Genomic DNA, 18,127 nt, shown 5'->3' with positions numbered 1-18,127 from the left:
CACCAGGGCCTCTAGCCACTGTAAACTTACTCCAGATACACATGCGACCTTGTGCATCTGGCTTTACATGGGTACTATGGAATTGAACTCTGGTCCTTAGGCTTCACAGGCAAGCACCTTAATGGCTACACCATCTCTCCAGTCCCCCCCCCAAAAAATATTTTTAAAATATTTTATTTTGTATTTATTTGAGAGAGAGAGAAAGAGGCAGATAGAGAGAATGGGCACACCAGGGCCTCTAGCCACCGCAAAGGAACTGCAGATGAATGTGCCCCCTTGTGCATCTGGCTGACGTGGGTCCTGGAGAATCAAACTGGGGTCATTAGGCTTCTCAGGTAAACACCCTAACCACTAAAGCCATTTCTCCAGCCCCATGTACATATATGTATATATATATATGCATACATACATACATACATACATGCATACATATATATGCATAAGGATATGTATATATGTTTTTCAAACCTGGAATTCACTATGTAATCTCAGGGTGGCGTTGAGCTCATGGCAATTCTCCTACCTCTGCCTCCTAAGTCCTGGGGTTGAAAGCATGTGCTACCATGCCCAGTCAGAGTATTAGGATTGCCTCCACACTCCTAACCTCTTCTGCCCCACACTCCCCGCAGATCTATCTACTCATTGTTCATTGTCACCCTTCCAGAAAGACCAGTTTAAACTTCTCTCTGCAACTGGCCTCCACCCTCCACCCCCAGCTGTCCTTGCCAAGGTCACTGGCAGAATTCTTGTCACCAAATCCAAGTGCACACTTGGCCTGAATTCTGATCAGTGTCTGGCACTTGCCTGAGCTCTCTCTTGTTCAGAGATTCCTTCCAACAGCTCTTGGGTCCAGCAAATATCCCAGCCAGTCTGACATGCAGAGGAAGTATCCAGCATGCCTGTACTCACCAAATATTCTTGGGTAAATTGTGTTTCTGAGCCAGGGATAGTTGCAGCTTCTGCTAGGATTTAGGTACGAACTTGTACAGTGCCCAGCACAGTGTTTGGCACACACACCAGTGCTCATGGTGTTGATACAACCCTTGCTCCTTAGTTAGGTATGTGGTTGCCTAGAATGGAAATTGCATTTCTCTATTCTCCCTCTTATAACTGGGTTTGATCATGTAACAAAATTCAAGCTCAAGAATTCAAGAATGGGGTTTCTGGGGGAATTACAAGTGACACATTCTGGGAGCTTTTTTTTGTTTTGTTTTTCAATGTAGGGTCTTGCTCTAGCCCAAGTTGACCTGGAATTCACTATGTAGTCTCAGGGTGGCCTCAAACTCACAGTGATACTCCTACCTCTGCATCCAGAGTGCTGGAATTAAAGGCATGTGCCACCAAGCCTGGGTTCTTTTACTATTATTATTATTTTACTTATTTACTTGACAGAGAAAGGTGGGGGGAGACAAAGACAGGGAGGAGAGAGAGAGAATGAATTTGAATATGGGCATGCCAGGCCTCTAAGAGAGTTGATACAGTGTCTTTGCCCTCTCCTTTCCTATCTCTATTTGAACACCTGGGATGAATGTATGACAGCTAGAGCTCCAGCCCCTGTTCTGAACCACCTGGACAAGAGCTACATCTAGGGGTTGCTAAAGCAGTGTGTGGAAGGAACTACATCTGGAAGGTTTTTGTGGAGCAGAGATACCACATCCTTAAAACTTACATGTGGAGTTTCTGTTGCCTAGAGCAGAATTCTGATCACACCTGGGACAAGTGTGTTATTTGGCTCTTATTTTGTTTGCTCTGGCTGACCCATTCCCATGGCCTTATTCACCATTATGGGTCTTTTATGAGGACTCTCAAAACAGTTTCTTTGGGGCTGTCTCTTTGGGGCTGCCCAGTGAGTGCCCAGTGGCAGAGCACTTGCCTATTGTGCAGGAGGCCCTGGGTTTAATCTCCAGCACTGAAAATAAAATCTCTGTTCTTGAACTCCTGCCCAATAGATCTAACATTCCAATTGCTTTATCTAATTAGTTATTCATTCAACAAAAATCTACTGGGAACCTATGATGGGTCAGACTGTGCAAGATGACTCAGGCACAGCCCTTGCTCTCAAGGTCCTCCTAATCCAGGTGGGAAACAGGCATGCAAACAGACAGTACAGGAAGCCCCTGGGAAAGGCCGCTGACTGGTGGGCAGTGAGGGCCTCATGGGGATTGCCTCCTGGCGGTAGGGGCATTGAACTGAGCCCCAGGGACAAGAACGATTTAGGCAGGCATGGTGAGGAGTGAGCTATGGAGGGCTGGGTGGATCTATTCTCCAGGAAGCAGGGAGCCATGGAAGACCCTCTGAAGAGACTGTCTTGTGTTTCCGAAACCCTCTATGGTTTCCAGGTGGGGAAAGGCCAGTGGGAAGTGAGACAGGATGGAGGCAGTAGGCAAGGGAGGAGCCTGCTGCTGCAACCTGGCACATGACAAGACAGTGGTGGCCCGAGCTAAGGGAGGGGCAGAGAGTGGAGGGAGGTGGACACTTTCCAGGGGTCATTAAGAAGCATGCATGGTAGAGCCTTGTGCTAGACTGGTTGGGGCAGGAAACAGGTAGGTAGCAGGTGGCTCCCAAGTTCTGGTTCCACTTTGAGACAGGGGACCAGCTTTGGGGCAAGTAATGGTGCAGCGATTTCCAAGGCCACTTGGTCCTTTTGGGCTCCTTCCACTCTTTCTGCCCTTGTGAGGTGCTTCCTGCTTCCTGCTCGCAGAGCACTTGCCCACACCTGAGATCCTCTAGACCCCAGCACTCGGCTGAACCTTTTCCTTCTCCCCCCCCCCCCCGCCAGAAGGTTCAACTCCAGGGCCTGCCACTCAAGGCCCTTCTCCCTCAGCCTTGGCCTCTTGCCTGCTGCCAGTCTCGCCTTGCCCCTCCCTGGTACGCACCGCCCTCACCCCTTGCAGGCTAGGATGGAGGGTAAAACCAAACGTGTAGAAGGCTCAGCTAAACGGCGCACGACACGGCCTGTAAGATTTCGGGGTATCCCACGGTCTTTTTGCCGGCGCCGGGGGCGTGACGCGGCCGAACCCCGCGGCAGGGCCCCTCTGTAGCCACCACCCGCCAAGGCCCCGCCCTTCCAGAAGCGCGGGCCTCTGATTGGATGGTGCTGAAGGGGCCGCGCGGCAGGACCAATGAACGCGGGCCGAGCGCGGCCGCAGGCGGGGGACCAGCGCTGCCTGGAGCCGCGGCGCCGGCGGGCTGAGCTCGGCGATCCGGCCCCGCGAGGGCAGCGGGGCGGGGCGGGGCGGGGCGCGACGGGGCGAGCGCAGCGGGAGCCACTGTCGCCGTGTGCCGAGGTAGGGAGTCTGCGGGGAGGGAACTTGGGGCGGGGGACTCGGGTACCAGCGCCTGAACGGTCTGGTGCTCCCAGCCTGCTGGGGACAGAGGTGGTCTGCGAGGCCGCGTTTACGAAGGCAACCAGGACCCGGCGGGTGCCGGGTTGCTGCCTCCCGTCAGCGGGAGCCCGCTCTAAGCCGGCAGCCCGGATCGGCTCTTGGCGGGCGCCCCGCCATCTGCGTCCCTTCCGCAGCTGCTGTCTTCATCCGTTCTCCGCGCTGGCCCCTCGCCCCGCTCCGGGTAGAGGCCGTGTCTATGCGAGGTGGGCCCGGACGCGTGCACCCACGTGTGACTTTCGTCGGATTGCCTCACCCGCGCCCCTCCCGGGAGTCTTCCTAAGGAGAGCTGGGGACCGGCTTGATGAATGGGGCGGATGCGGTGTGCGGCTCTAGCTGCGCAGTCTTCCACTGGCTGGGGGCGGCGGAGGCGGGGCGCTGCGGCTTCTAGGCGGGGTAGGCACCGGACTGGTGCTGGCTCGGAGGGTGCACACGTGCGCGGGGAGCTGTGTGTGGTGTTTGGAGGCGGGTGTGCGTGCGTCACGTGGACACAGGAGTGTGCCTATGTGGGTGTGGGGGGGTGCATTTCAGGATGGAGTGGTGTGTGAGCACAGGTCACGCGGACGACGCGGGCTGCGCCTGTCACTGAGGGGTGTGTGCAGTGGCTTGAAGGTGCTGCTGTTGGGCTTGCTCCCACAGGACACTGGTCCCAGGACTATGTGTTGGTGGGTGGCCTTGCACACTGTGCATTGGCCATGTGGCTGTAGGACGTGAGAGAAATTGACAGCTTGTGTCCTTGAGAAGCCCAGGGGAGAGGCCAGGCCTTTTGCAGAGTCCTGCCTCCTTCCTTCAGTACTAGGCCTCTTGCTTGCTTTTTGGTCTCCCACCTTCAGTCTGCATGAGAGTCATTTTAAACCTCACCATCCGAGTCATTTGCTCTGCTCAAAGCTCCTCTGTCTTTAGAGGCCTTCTGTCCACAAAGGCCCCAAACCAAGCTCTGTACCTCCCCCAAGAAGGGCTTTCTATTATTTGCAGGGCGATCCCCCATCTTATCACCGCCTCTGAAATCTGCTGAGTCATCAAAAATTTAATGCCACTTCCTCCAATAAGCCATCTGCTAAGGCCAGCAGAGTGGACTGAGCCTTCTCTCCAGATGTGCATCCATGTCAACCTCCTTCTGGTCCTCACCCAGGGAAGGTATTCCTCACCATTGCTGTTTGTGCCCGTTGGCATGGCTTTCTACCTGAAATGCTCTTCCCTCTTATGTCCACACCGCTTGATCCCGTACTACTTCAGATGTCTGCTTGGATCTTACATCTGAAACCCCTTCCTGAACTTCACATTGTCAGTAGTGAACCGTCCCCCATACCTTATTCTTGGTCCCTCTTTCTATGGTCAATGTCTTCACAGGGCATCCCATCTGACCTCTCATACAGTAAGTAGTTTCTGGAGTTTTTATTTGTCACTTTCTGCCTCAAGTAGAAAGCAGACTGTAGAGTGGGGACTTTGTCTTTGGGTTCACTAACACCTAGCATACTGCACCTGGCATACAGCAGATGCTCAATGAATAGCTGTTGTGGGAATGAATGACTATTTGCATGCCAGGAGTCTGTTCTGCCGCCTGTGAGGGTCCTGAAGAACTACAGAACTCTGACCCTATTTGCATGCTAGGAATCTTCTCATTAGCAATTGATGTGGAGGGTGGGGTGGGATGTAAACCCAGTGGCAGGAAGACCCTGGAATTAGTGAAAGGACAGTGGAACTCAGATTGGCTTTCCTCCCTTAATCTGGGGTGTTTAAAGGGTTCAACTCGATGAGCGCACCTGTCCAGCAGAGAGGAGATCAAAGAGGGCTCTCGGGAGGTGATGTCTGAGCTGCTCTCCAGGCAGCAAAGCCGAGTAAGGGAGGTGTATGCTTTGCGGAAGGCACAGCTTGTGCCAAGGCCTGGCAGCAGAACAGAGTCCACAGTTTGGGAAGCTTGAAGTTGCATGATGCAGCCAGAGTGGAAGGCAGGTGCGGGGGTAGGGGGAGCAAGGACAGGAGAGGGGGAGAGGATCCCTCAGGCTCCGGGCCTTCTGGCCAAGACTGGGAGAACAATGCTCCCACTTCTGTGATGGTAACAGAGGAGGAGGAGCAGCGTGGAGATGGTGCTGAGTTGGAAGGGGTTCTGTTGGAACTGAGCTGCCCAGGAACATGGAGGGGAGGAGGTAGCTTGCTGAAAAGAGGTTGGAGGCTCAGACTTGGTGCGGAGGAGGAAGAGCACCATAGATGTCAGTCTCTGCTGGTGGGCCCAGGGATACCTTGAGGATAGCTGCAAAGGGGCAGGTATGCAGCCCACCTGGGTGCTTGGGGCTCCCCAGAGATGGTAGGAGGGGCATCCTCACAACAGGCATCTTCCAGCATGACTTGGCACCACACTCCTGGGTCTCCCTTGAGGGGACTGAGTCATCACAGGCGGGGGTGGAAGCTGTGAAGGCACCACTGCCAGGCCATCAGACTTGTTAAGCGTGTACACAGCCGGGCATGGTGCTGTACGCCTTTAATCCCAGCACTCTAAAGGCAGAGGTAGGAGGATCTCCATGGGTTCGAGGCCACCCTGAGACTACATAGTGAATTCCAGGTCAGCCTGGACCAGAGAGAGACCTTACCTCAAAAAATTTAAAAAAAAAAAAAAAAAGTGTACACAGGCTACAGCAAGGAGGACCCAGCACATCAGGACCATGTGTGGCCAAAGTGGCCACTAACCTCTTGCAGCTTTTCCTTTGGGAAGTCCTTTGCTGGTTAGACCTGCTCATCACCTGCTCAGACAGTAACTAGTCCCCTGGCTCAGCCCAGTTCTGGAGCAGCACCCCAACAGAATTCACAATGAGACCTGAAGTCACCCAAGGCAGGGCTGCTTGAACCAGTGTGGGTGGCAGCAGGGTCTGCCTTCTCTTTCCTGCTCTGGCCTCTATTGAGGGACTCAGCTGGATGGGGCATGTCCTGAGGACAAGGTCAGACCAAAAGGGCTTCTGAAGCCAAGAGCTGTGTGTTTGGGAGTGGCAGACACTTGGAGGGTGGGGCTCAGCCTGGGAAGAGAATCCTGTTCCAGCCATCCCCTAGCCAGTAGCTGAGGTAGCCTGTGCTTGGTACAGCTGGACTCTGTCTGAGTCACTGCTCAATGAACACACACCCCTGGAGCACAGGCTGCCTCTGTGTTCATCCACTTCCTTTGACAGTTCTGAAGATGACAGGGTGGGCAGCCATTTGTCTGATTCACCTGTGAGGAAACTGAGGCTCCACAAAGCTCAGTATCTTGTCCCTGGTGGCACAGCTTCCATCTGGGAGGGTGGGTTGAGTGCTTTGTCCACTGAGGGAGGGCCTGCAACTGTGGTCGCACACTAGGGTTCCAGCCTGTCTATCCATCTTTGTTTGCCCACGTGACCCCTAGTTACCTACCATCTCTTGAGACAAAAACTTGGGAAAAGCTTGGGGTGGAGCCCTTTGGACTGGGTCCAGCAGGCCAGCCCAGCAGGCATTCCAGACAGTAGGACAAGTGACCCTGTGGGAAGTCTGGACTTGAGCTCTGAGATTCCACTCTTCTGATCTGGGTGCAGAGAAGTGCACATGAGCAACTTGTGCATGCAAAGAGACCACAGGGAGAGCTGCCTGTTCATGTAGGTAAGCCTCTAGGTGGGGATTCACAGCACACACAGCCACAGTGTGCTAGGTTCCTAGCCCCGGTCCAACATTCTCTCATGTGCAGACACACACCCTCACAGGCACAACAGCCTCAGGAGCAAGGCCCTGTCTCCTGGACACAGGCAGAAACCCTGGGCCTCACTTGCCGCCTTCCCCAAGCCAAGCCGTGCTTAGTCACCTGAATTTGATCCAGGCAGGAGGGAGGGATGGATGGCGGGCCTGACGTCAGCTCTCACAGCCGCCTCTTGCTGCCCGCCCGCGCATCCATCTGGGCGACAGCTAGTCCCAGGCAATCACAACTGCTTTGGAGCTTCCTAGTGGCAAGCCGTGTTCTGAGACCCTAATAGGTGTCAACTTCTTTACACCTCACGACCATATGGGCCTGAGACTCACCACTTGTCCCATTTGGCAGATGAAGAAAACCCAAGTTTAAGAGGATTTACTCTTCCCCTACCAGCTAGGAAGTGGGCAACCTGGCTTCCCAGCTTGGGCATTATACCAGGTAACAGTGCCCAGGCTGGAATAGGAAAGCTTCTGCACCCATTTGCTGTGTGAACAGGCCTGTCCTTGACCTTGCTGGTCCTCACTTTCCTCATCTGAAGAAAGGGTGAAAGAAGCTAAAGGAGGATGACCTCTTATAGAAATAGAAACCTCAAGAAAATCATATGCAAATGTGGCAGCCTGTGGCTTCAGCATGTAGTGGCTTTTGGGCCTTGGTTCCTGCTTGGGTACTGTGGCAGTCACCTCTGGCTCTGATCGCCTGATGTGGTCTGCAGCCTGAGGCTAGTTGAAGTTCCCTCATGAGGCTGCTTCCCCATCTGTGTAATGGGGACAGGCCCTGGCAGTCACTATGGCAACCACTCATGTATTCAACAAATATTTATCGAGCTCTTATGTTCCAGGCACTACTGAAGACAACAGTGATCTTATGGAGACAAGGCAGAAGCACTGATCTTGGGAGCTTAGGTCCTAGAAGGGAGGCCAGGCCTGCAGGAAGGGGAGGAGGCAAAAGGAAGGGGGCGGAGAATCAGTCATCCATAGGGTGGAACTGGCCAGGTTTGTGGAGGCTGCTCTCAGCCACAAAGCCTAATCTAATGCTCCAGTCCTGCTCACCTCCCTCACCTCTTCCAGGGAGGCTTCTTAGATGCTCCAGCCTCACAAGCCCCAACCTCCCTCGAGGTCTGAACTCCAGGTCTTTCCCTGTTGTCAGTCTTGCCCTCTTTCCCTCTTCCTTTCTGCACGCTAGCATCAGCTCCACTTCCTCCAGGCTTCCATGTAGCAGCGGCTCTGCATTCTGTACCAGTCTACCTCCAAGCTTGCTGTCAGCCTGGGTAGCTAGGGAGGCATGACGTCCACAGTATAGAGGGGGAGCCTGGTACTTAGAGGGGGAGCTTGCTCAGGGCCGTAAGAAATCAGCAGCAGGACTGGTACTCCCCCTTTCTTTGCTGGCCTGGCTCCCTCGGCAGGCTGCTTCATGACCAGTGTGCTCCAGCCAGCCCTGCCTCCTTGACAGTGGTCACAGTAAGGGATGGGGAGTCATGGGTAGAATGGGCATGAGACCCATGTTCTCTGAGTCTCAGTGTGGAGATAGGAAGTTACCAGTGGACCGGAAGGGCAGGGGTTCAAGTGTCTACTTACTTCCTTTTCCAGAGGAGATGTGGACTCCGGCCCAGGAAGGAGGGGACTTTGGGCCAGGATGGGGCCAGCATGCAGGCTGAGGCAAAGATGAGGGTCCTGGTCTGAGAGTCAGGGTTCAGCCCACGGTGGGGTTAGATCCAAGGGTCATGACGAGGGAGGAAGGATGGGGTTGGATTTAGGGGTTGACCCGGGGCTCAAGCTAGGACTACTGCTTGGCCTGCTTGGTGAGGACCAGACTGCAGTAGGTATGGGATGGGTGTGAGGCCAGCCTTCGGAGTGCTCAGCCTGAGCACAGCAGACACCACATGGACAGACTGGGAGGGAAGAGCAGGAGGAACGCAGAGGACTTTTGCTGTGCCTCTGTCTTGTTTGGCACCCCAAAAGTGGCACTGCCTCCCCTAATGCACCCTGTCCTATGTTGGACAGGGAGGGAAGTGACAGGCTTGACCTAGTGTCCAAGAGATAGTGAGAAGAGGTGACATGGACTGGAGCCCCAGAGAAAGTAGTTTTGGAAACAGTGAGAGGGATTGGGGTGGAGGACTAGAACATCCAGGAGGCCTTCCTGGAGTAGGTGTCTGGGGTGGTCTCCTCATAGCCAGTGTCCAGCCCACTTCCAAGAGGCTATGCTGGAATGCTTTCCTGGCAAAACTGGGTCTGGTGAGTCACTGGGCTGCCTGCCCGGTGGGTCTGAGCTGACTCGGGACTCTGCCTCAGTGTGGCTGGGCCTCTGGGCCTGTCCATATCTGTCATTCCTGACTCCAGAACCAGTTTTACTGTGCCTTCTTATGAAGCTGGCATAGCAGAAATGACAGGTCGTTGGTTGGTATGCAGCAGAGCCAGATGTGCTCCTGGGATTTCCTCAGTGAGTGGGGACAGACCTGAGTTTAGCAAGCCAGGCTGAGGAAACAGCCAGGGTGAAGGCATGGAGGTGACTCATAGCACTGTGCTATGGTGGAAAAAGGCCTAGGTCTGACTCTCTTGCCTAGCCAGCCTGATATGCAGGAGTAAGATGGCTGTACCCTCTCTCAGGTTGCCAACAAGACAACGCAGAAGACCCTTGGCTGAAGCAATGGAGGGGGGTCCGGCCGTCTGCTGCCAGGACCCTCGAGCAGAGCTGGTGGAACGGGTGGCAGCCATTAACATGGTCAACTTAGAAGAAGGAGACAGAGGCCCAGAGCCCACCAGGAATGGTGTGGACCGCCCGCCCCGGGCCAGAGCTGCCTCCGTGATCCCTGGCTGTGTTCCGAGGCTGCCCCCAGCGCGGCCCAGCCTCTCAGCTAGGAAGTTCTCCCTGCAAGAACGGCCAGCTGGGAGCTGCCTGGAGGCTGGACCCTACTCCACAGGACCCAGCAGCCACATCTCACCCCGGTCCTGGCGGAGGCCCACCATAGAGTCCCACCATGTGGCCATCTCAGATGCAGAGGTTGGTGAGACAGGGTTAGGAGTTGCTCATGAACCTCCTAGACAGACTCCATGAGGCCTATTTGTGACCACATCTATGCCACATATTTAGATACCGTTGGTTTTCATGCTTTCAGAGCTGGAGAGCTCACTACCGAACAGGACAGGTTCGTCTGATCTAAGGACTGCCTCTCATGAGTCCTGCCTTCCCATCCCCAGCCCAGACATAGGAAATAGGCCTAGTCCTTGTCTGTAAGAAACCTTCTTAGAGGTTTGAGATAAATGATGTGTATTCCTGTTCCTGTATTCCGGAGCTTGTGCCCCACACCAAAATCCTTCCTGTCAGAGTCTGCTCAGACTCAAGCCTCAGCATGCTTCCAGCCTCTGGGCTTCTGTGAACCTGATCTTGCAACTTAGATCTGAATGTGAACTTGGGTACGGATGGGAGCACAGCATAGCTGTGTTTTCACACATTGCTCACACATTGTCACGCGTGGTGGCAATGTGCCCCACTTTTCAGGACTTGAAAGAGTGGTGGGTCTGAGAGTTCCGTCTTCTGAGGTGGGAGCAGCCTTGTGTCTGGACTAAACTATTGTTGATATTGCCCTCTCCCCCAGGACTGTGTGCAGCTGAACCAGTACAAGTTACAGAGTGAGATTGGCAAGGTAGGACCCAGGCAGGATGGGGGGGGGGGTACAGGGGCCTGCATGGCATCTTCATTTCTCTCTGTGATGGAATTGGGGAGCAGAACCAGGAATGCCCCTGCCAGAATGGGTGAATAGTTTTGTCTTTTGTGGGAAATACCCTAGTGGGGGTGGGGATGATTCCCAATTCCTAACTCCCAGAGTTCTTGATAGGGACCAGGAGGGATAAGGGGGCGCATGAGGAGGGTGTGGTGAGCCAGGCAGGGGTGGTTCCCAGGGCACAGGAATCCCCTTCCCATCTTCTGGAAATGTGTGGCTGAGAGTCAGGTGGTGGGAATTATGGGTGGGGATGGGATTAGGGGCAAGGACCAAAGCTTTCAGGTTTGCCATTTTCTGAGCTGGTGTTAGGGCAGATGGCCCTGTCCTGTGTTGCTCACTAATGGTTGCTTGCAGGGTGCATATGGCGTGGTGAGGCTGGCGTACAATGAAAATGAAGACAGACACTATGTGAGTCTGGGAGTAGGGGAAGGTGTTGCCCAAGCTAGACCCCTGAGGCCTGGGAGTAGACAAAAGCTTGGGGGCAGGGGAGGCCAAGGCTACCTCTTATAAGAGGGGTATAACAGGAGTTCCTATGGTATGCAAAAGGAATGAGTTTCTTGAACTTGAGACTATGCAAGCAGAGGCTGGCTTCCTCTGACAGGAGAGCAGAAGGAAGGACGGGACCAATCTGTGGTCATGTTCTAGCTGAGCTTAACCCGAACCCAAGCACATGTTCAGTGCTATTGGCAGATGCCAGTGTGCCTGTCTAGACCCCAGTCCCTCTGTAATTAGCCTCTTCTAACCAGTGATGGTACATGAAAATAACTTTTTTTTTTTTTCGAGGTAGGGTCTCACTCTAGCCTAGGCTGACCTGGAATTCACTATGTAGTCTCAGGCTGACCTTGAACTCATGGTGATCCTCCTATCTTTGCCTCCTGAGTGCTGGGATTAAAGGCATGGGACACCACACCCAGCCACAGGTGACATTCCTTTCCCCCACCTTAGGCAATGAAAGTTCTTTCCAAGAAGAAGTTACTGAAGCAGTATGGCTTTCCCCGTATGTATGTTGTCTGTCCTATCTTTGGGAGCTCCTAGATTGCGGGCAGAAGAGAAGGGGACCTAGTCCCTAGCTAGTTTTGGCTGGGAGGTGGGGTAGAGGGTGGGCTATAGGAGCACCAGCCTGGGGATGGACTATACTTGGTGAGCTGAGACAAGATTGAAGCCTTGAGAGGGTCTTGCGAAGCTCAACCCTCTACCAGAGGCTTGACTCATTTCCTGATCACAGGTCGCCCTCCCCCTAGGGGGTCCCAGGCTGCCCCAGGAGGGCCAGCCAAGCAGCTGCTGCCCTTGGAGCGGGTGTACCAGGAGATTGCCATCCTGAAGAAGCTAGATCACGTGAATGTCGTCAAACTGATTGAGGTAGGTGAGGGCAGTGAGCATGGGAAGAACCAGGGGCTCTGGGCCTTGTGGGAGCAGTACAGACCAAGGTCCTGCCAAGGGCAGGAGAAGATACACATAGCTGAGGCCCCAGGGACAGGCCAGCTTTGGGATAGGGTTGTAGAGAGGCATCAGGGGACGTTCAAGCTGGACAGGGGTGTTCTTACTGAGGGTGAGAGACTGTCTAAGAAGTGAATGTGAGCCCCTCCTTCCACAGGAGGAGAGAAGGGTTGGGTGTTGTGTGGTGGACTAGGTGAGGATCAGTGATACTGAGGCCCCATCTCTCTGGCACCTGCTCCACGTCTGGGGTGGCTACAGTGGACACCCAAGGGTCCTGTGGCCAGCAAGGACTGGAGGCCTGGGCCTCCCAAGCCATACTCTCATGCCTGCTCCCTCTGACCAGGTTCTGGATGACCCTAATGAGGACAATCTCTATTTGGGTGAGTGACCCTGCTTATTCCTACAGCGCCTTACCTACAGCTAGTCCCGGGGAGGGTCCCCAGGGAATACACAGGACCTTCAAGTGTGAGTTCATGTACTGACCTCCTGGGGATAGAGAGAAACTATACTTTGCAGATCTGGATTCCCTCCCCACAGTCCTGCTGATTTAGACCCAAAATAATCTAATTCAGTGGATCTATGTGGCTCTGCCCTATATAGGTGCAAGAAGCTGGCCACATGGATTCTGGAACCCTGCCTCAGTTTCCTCACCTATAAAATGGGATAATAGCACCAGAGATATAGCTGGAAGAGCACTTAACTTGAATGCTTGAAGCCATGGGATCAATCTTTAGACTGCAAAAAATGATAATAAAATAAGATTGGATAATGATGCTATTTACTGTTAGGAGAAAATGAGCTATTGTATTACAGAACACATTAGTCATTATCCTTGTTAGTGTGAATATTATTTTTAAAGTTCCTCATCTTGATTTATACCTGGGATTTTCTTTGAGGAGTTTTCAAGAAATGAGGCAGAAGGGTGAGGACATTATTTTTCAGTAAAGCAATTGCCTAGCATGTGCAAGGCCTAGGGTCAGTCTTCAGTACTGCAGAAAGGTAGCAGGGCAGGAGCCAGCTAAGGAATTGGAAGCCAAGGCTGTATCCTCTACCCCCTACCTGCCTATGTGCTATGAACTTTAGGAAAACTGCCCCTTCTCTGAGCCTTAGTTCCTTCCTGTAAGAGGAGTCCATGTAGATGGTCTGTCCTGGCACCTGAGGATCAGGTGAAGCAGTTTCAAGCAGCCCATTCTTTTCCAGTGACTTCTGATATCCTGTCCCCTGCCTCCCTACAATGTGCCTGCATGCCTGCCCCCTCCCTCCCTCCAGAACAGGCAGGACTTTGACATTGGCTGCTTTGTCAGCCTGACTACATCTTACCTTCTTTTTTCTTTTCTTTCAGTGTTTGACCTCCTGAGAAAGGGGTGAGTTCCCCGTCCCATCAGGCAGGTCAACTCTAGTCCAGATCTCCCTTCTTCCTCTCTGTGCTTCAGCCCTGAGGCCACCTAGTGTAGGAAAAATCAGAGACCTAGGCCTTGCCCCTGGGAACTCTTGTCTCAAGGGTAAATAAGAGACGGAGAGGACCATTCTTTGAAGGCTAGTGAGAGCCCTGGAGGCCTTCAGAAGAGGGGTGGGTTTTGAGTTAGGCCTTGAAAACCTGGAAATGTATATGGACAGTCAAGGAGGAAAGAAAGGGGCATTTCCAGGCAAATGTATAGATGTGGGGATCAAGCCACCCATACTAAAATCACCAAGGGTTCTTCCAGCTGTACTACCTGCTTGTGATGGTGAATGAAGTGTGTGCATGAGTATTCACTTCTGTTTATGACGGGGGAGATGCCAAGGACCAGGGGGGAGACACAGCAAGTCACTGACAGAATCTTGTGGACTCACATTCGTCTGCCCTGTTTGACTTTGCAGAACATTTGCAGAGCAGCTGGCATAGACTAGTGGGCACAGGGTTGGGTGGACCTGTTCCCTCTCTGGCAAGTCTCTTTTTTTTTGTTGTTGTTGTTCTTTTGAGGTAGGGTCTCATTGTAACCCAGGCTGACCTGGAATTCACTATGTAGTCTGAGGGTGGCCTCTAACTCACGGTGATCTTCCTACCTCTGCCTCCCAAGTGTGGGGATTAAAGGTGTGAGCCACCATGCCTGGCCCTAAGTTTTAATTTTTTGATAGAGGGAGAGAAGGATAGAGAGAATTGATGGCGCAGGACCTCAGCCACTGCAGTTGAACTCCAGATGCTTGCACCACTAAGTGGACATGTGCGACCTTGCACTTTGCCTCACTTTTGTATGTCCAGCTAATGTGGGATCTAGAGAGTTAAACATGGGTCCTTAGGCTTCATAGGCAAGCGCCTTAACTGCAAAGCCATCTCTCCAGCCCTGCCAAGTCTTTTTATTTTTAATGTTTTATTTAGCCAGGTATGGTGACATACATTTTTAATCCCAGCACTTGGGAGGGAGAGGTTGCAGGATTGCTATGTGTTCGAAACCACCCTGAGGCTAATTTCAGGTCAGCCTGTGCTAGAGCAAAACCCTATCTCAAAAAAATAAAAATAAAAAAATAAAAAAGAAAGAAAAAGAAAAAAAATGTTTATTTATTTGTTTGAGAGAGATTGGCAGATGAGAGAGACAACAGGAATGCCAGGGCCTCTAACCACTGCAAATGAACTCCAGATACATGCACCACCCTGTATATCTGGCTTATGTGAGTACTGGGGAATCAAACTTGGGTCCTTCGGCTTTTCTGGAAAGCACCTTAACCACTAAGCCATCTCTGCAGCCCATTCTCTGGCAAATCTTGAAGGTCAGCTACAGCTTAGCCTGCCTGGGGCTTTCCTCAAGAGCAATCTAGGAGCCAGGTGTGATGGCACATGCCTTTTAATTCCAGCAGTCAGGAGGTAGAGGTAGGAGGATTGCAGTGAGTATGAGGCTACCGTGAGACTACACAGTGAAATCCAGGTCAGCCTGAGCTAGAGTGAGACCCTGCCTCGAAAAAACAAAACAAAAAAAAAAAAAGTATGGTTGGGCTGGGGAAAGGCATTTGCCTTAGAAGCCTAAGGATCCAGGTTTGATTCCCCAGGATCCACATGAACCAGATGCCTAAGGGGTTGTATGCGTCTGGAGTTCATTTGTAGTGGCTGGAGGCCCTGGTGCATCCATTCTCTTTAACTACCTCTTCATCTCTCTCTCAAATAAATAAATAAAATATTTTAAAAAAGAATATGGTTGTTTGGTTTGATGGTGAGGTTTTTGCTTATTTGTTTTTTTTTTTTTCTTTTATTTTGAGGTAGGGTCTTGCTCTAGCTCAGGCTGACCTAGAATTCACTAGGTAGTCTCAGGGTGGCCTCAAACCCCTTGGCAGTCCTCCTACCTCTGCCTCCTAAGTGCTGGGATCAAAGGTGTGCACCACAGTGCCCAGCTGGGTGAGTTTTTTGTTTGTTTGTTTGTTTGCTTTGGTTTTCTGAGTTAGGGTTGCATGCTAGGAATGTAATTTGTAGTCTCAGGGTGGCCTTGAACTCTCAGCGATCCTTCTACATTTGCCTCCCAAGTGCTGGGATTAAAGGCATGCACTATCATGCCCAGTTTGGGTGGTAGTTTCTTTTTTCTTTTCTTTTCTTTTTTTTGAGGCAGGGTCTTAATCTAGCCCCAGGCTAATGTGGAATTCACTCAGTAGCCTAGGCTGGCTTCAAGCTCATAGTGATTCTCTTATCTCAGTCTCCTAAATGCTGGGATTAAAGGCATGTGTCACTTTGTACATCTGGCATAATGTAGATAGATACTGGGGATTGAACCCAGGCAGAGGCTTTATAAGTAAGAGCCTTTAGCACCCAAGCCATTTCCTCAGCCTTTTTGTTTTTTGTTTGTTTGTTTGGTTTGGTTTTCTGTTAGTTTTGTCAAGGTAGCCCAGGCTGACCTGGAGTTCACTCTGTAGTTTCAGCCTGGCCCCAAATTCACAGTGATCCTCCTACCTCTGCCTCCTGAGTGCTGGGATTAAAGGCATGAACCACCAAGCCTGGCTTCCTATTCTTATTTTTATGAGAAAGGGTTTCACTGTGTAGACCAGGCTTGCCTTGAACTTGTGGGTGATCCTCCTGTCGCTCCCTCCCAACTGCTAGGATTATAAAGTGTTCCATCACACCTTGCTATTGGTTTGTTTTGTTTGAGCCCAAGTTGGCCAAGAACTCTAATCCTCCTGTCTCAGCCTACCAAGAGCTGGAAAGCAATTGTGTGCCACCACACTGTTTTAAAATGTATGTTTAACCAGATTTGGTGGCGCATACCTTTAATCCCAGCACTCAGGAGGCAGAGGTAAGAGGATCACCATGAGTTCAAGGCTACCCTGAGACTACGTAGTGAATTCCAGGTCAGCTTGGGCTACAGTGAGACCCTACCTCAGAAAAAAATTTTTTTTTTCAATGTTCGTTAGGGGCTGGAGAGATGGCTTGGTTGACTACTTTTTGCTTGTCTGTAAAGCCTAAGGACCCAGGTTTGATTCCCCAGTACCCAGGTGGCCCGACCGTGTGGAGTTCATTAGCAGTGGTTGAAAGTCTGGGCATGATGCCCCCTCTCTTCTCTCTCTCTCCATATATATATCTGCCTCTCTCTCTTAAATAAATAAATGAATAAAATATTTTTTCTGAATGTATGTTGGAGCCATGCATGGTAGTGCACACCTTTGATTCCAGCACTCGGGAAGCAGAGGTAGGACTGTAAGTTCAAGGCCAGCCTGAGACTCATAGTAAATTCAGATCAACTTGGGCTAGAGTGAGACCCCACCTAGAAGCCCCCCTCCCCCCAAAAAAAGAGTATGTTTGTATAACTATCCACATGTGTAACTGGACAGGTTTTATGGAACAAGATTTTTATCAGGTGATATATTTTGATGTATCCTGCTTTGCTAGATAAAACCCCCACTAAATTGGTTTCATGACTGTTGGATATGGATCCAGTTTGAAGATGCTTGAAATGGCATCTTTTCAAATGTTTGATTAAACTTAGCTACTTAGAAGAACAAACCAACTGAAGCAAAGATAAAGCTGACTTGAAATTATGGTCGAAAGGGGATATTTGTGACTGTGCTTTCACATTTATGGCATCTGGAAGAAGCAGCTAGTATCTCGGGTTCTCTGGATCCATACAAGCACAGACTCCCTGGGGGGCCTGAGGGCTTTCAGTGGCCAGCCCCTGTACTGACTCCGCTTCTCCTTCTCTACAGACCAGTCATGGAAGTACCCTGTGACAAGCCCTTAGCAGAGGAGCAGGCTCGCCTCTACCTGAGGGACATCATCCTGGGCCTCGAGTACTGTGAGTGAAGGGGACTGTCTGTCCACTGGGACTGGGCCTAGGGGCACAAGAGCCTGCAGAGCATTTGCTGAGCAGGCCTTGAGCCTTTTCGGCCAGTCATCTTTAGTGGAAGCTGGGCATGGATGTCTGGGTGGGCTGGGCACGCACCAGGCCCTTTGCTATGCTTAGTCTTCATCCTGTGTGCACTCTAAGTGTATTACTCCAGTCTTTTCTCTGCTGTGTTCTTAGTCAAGCCTAGCTTCTCCTCAGGGCCTCTAGAAATGTGGGGTTGAAGGTTACAGAATAGGAAGTGAGGCCCATCTCTCTAAAATCTTAGCTTGACTTGTTAGTAGCCTATTCTGGAGGAACCAGGGTGGGGCGACCTAGCTGAAGTGTGTGACCTGGAGTGACAGGAACAGGACGTCTTCATTCTGCTCAGTCTCCAGTTCAGTTCTCTGCACCATGTGCTTCACTCATTGACTTCATTTATGAATGCCTACTAAGTGCACACTGGGAGCACTGAGGTGGCCAAGACCCAGACTTGACCCAAGGGATCTCAGCCCAGGGTGGCAGGTGCTGTTTGCCAAGGCTGGGGAGGCACAGGTGCCAGGGGAGGCTTCCTGGAAGATGCCACTTGTGGTCAGCATCTTGAAGTTGATCTTGGCTCAACACTCCC

At 51.9% G+C, this 18,127-nt stretch overlaps 1 protein-coding gene across 3 annotated transcripts in view; it reads left to right on the top strand.

Moving 5' to 3' along the window:
• Positions 1–3,242: 3,242 nt before the first annotated feature.
• The window catches only part of Camkk1 (calcium/calmodulin dependent protein kinase kinase 1), a 30,457-nt gene continuing 15,572 nt past the window's right edge, over positions 3,243–18,127 (top strand). The window contains exons 1-9 of one of the 3 annotated variants that reach the window (XM_045159258.1): positions 3,243–3,287; positions 9,672–10,065; positions 10,661–10,708; positions 11,141–11,194; positions 11,732–11,783; positions 12,012–12,145; positions 12,567–12,603; positions 13,566–13,587; positions 17,384–17,472. In XM_045159258.1, coding sequence (XP_045015193.1) covers positions 9,712–10,065; positions 10,661–10,708; positions 11,141–11,194; positions 11,732–11,783; positions 12,012–12,145; positions 12,567–12,603; positions 13,566–13,587; positions 17,384–17,472 — 790 coding nt within the window. In that variant the 5' untranslated portion in view covers positions 3,243–3,287; positions 9,672–9,711. Of the gene's footprint in view, positions 3,288–3,492; positions 3,590–4,401; positions 4,521–9,671; positions 10,066–10,660; positions 10,709–11,140; positions 11,195–11,731; positions 11,784–12,011; positions 12,146–12,566; positions 12,604–13,565; positions 13,588–17,383; positions 17,473–18,127 lie in introns of those variants that run through there. The other 2 variants (XM_045159259.1, XM_045159257.1) reach the window with 2 other exon arrangements.

Source organism: Jaculus jaculus, chromosome 9, assembly GCF_020740685.1.
Source record: "Jaculus jaculus isolate mJacJac1 chromosome 9, mJacJac1.mat.Y.cur, whole genome shotgun sequence".
Classification (NCBI taxonomy): Eukaryota; Metazoa; Chordata; class Mammalia; order Rodentia; family Dipodidae; genus Jaculus; species Jaculus jaculus.
This window is presented reverse-complemented; position numbering and strand designations above follow the sequence as displayed.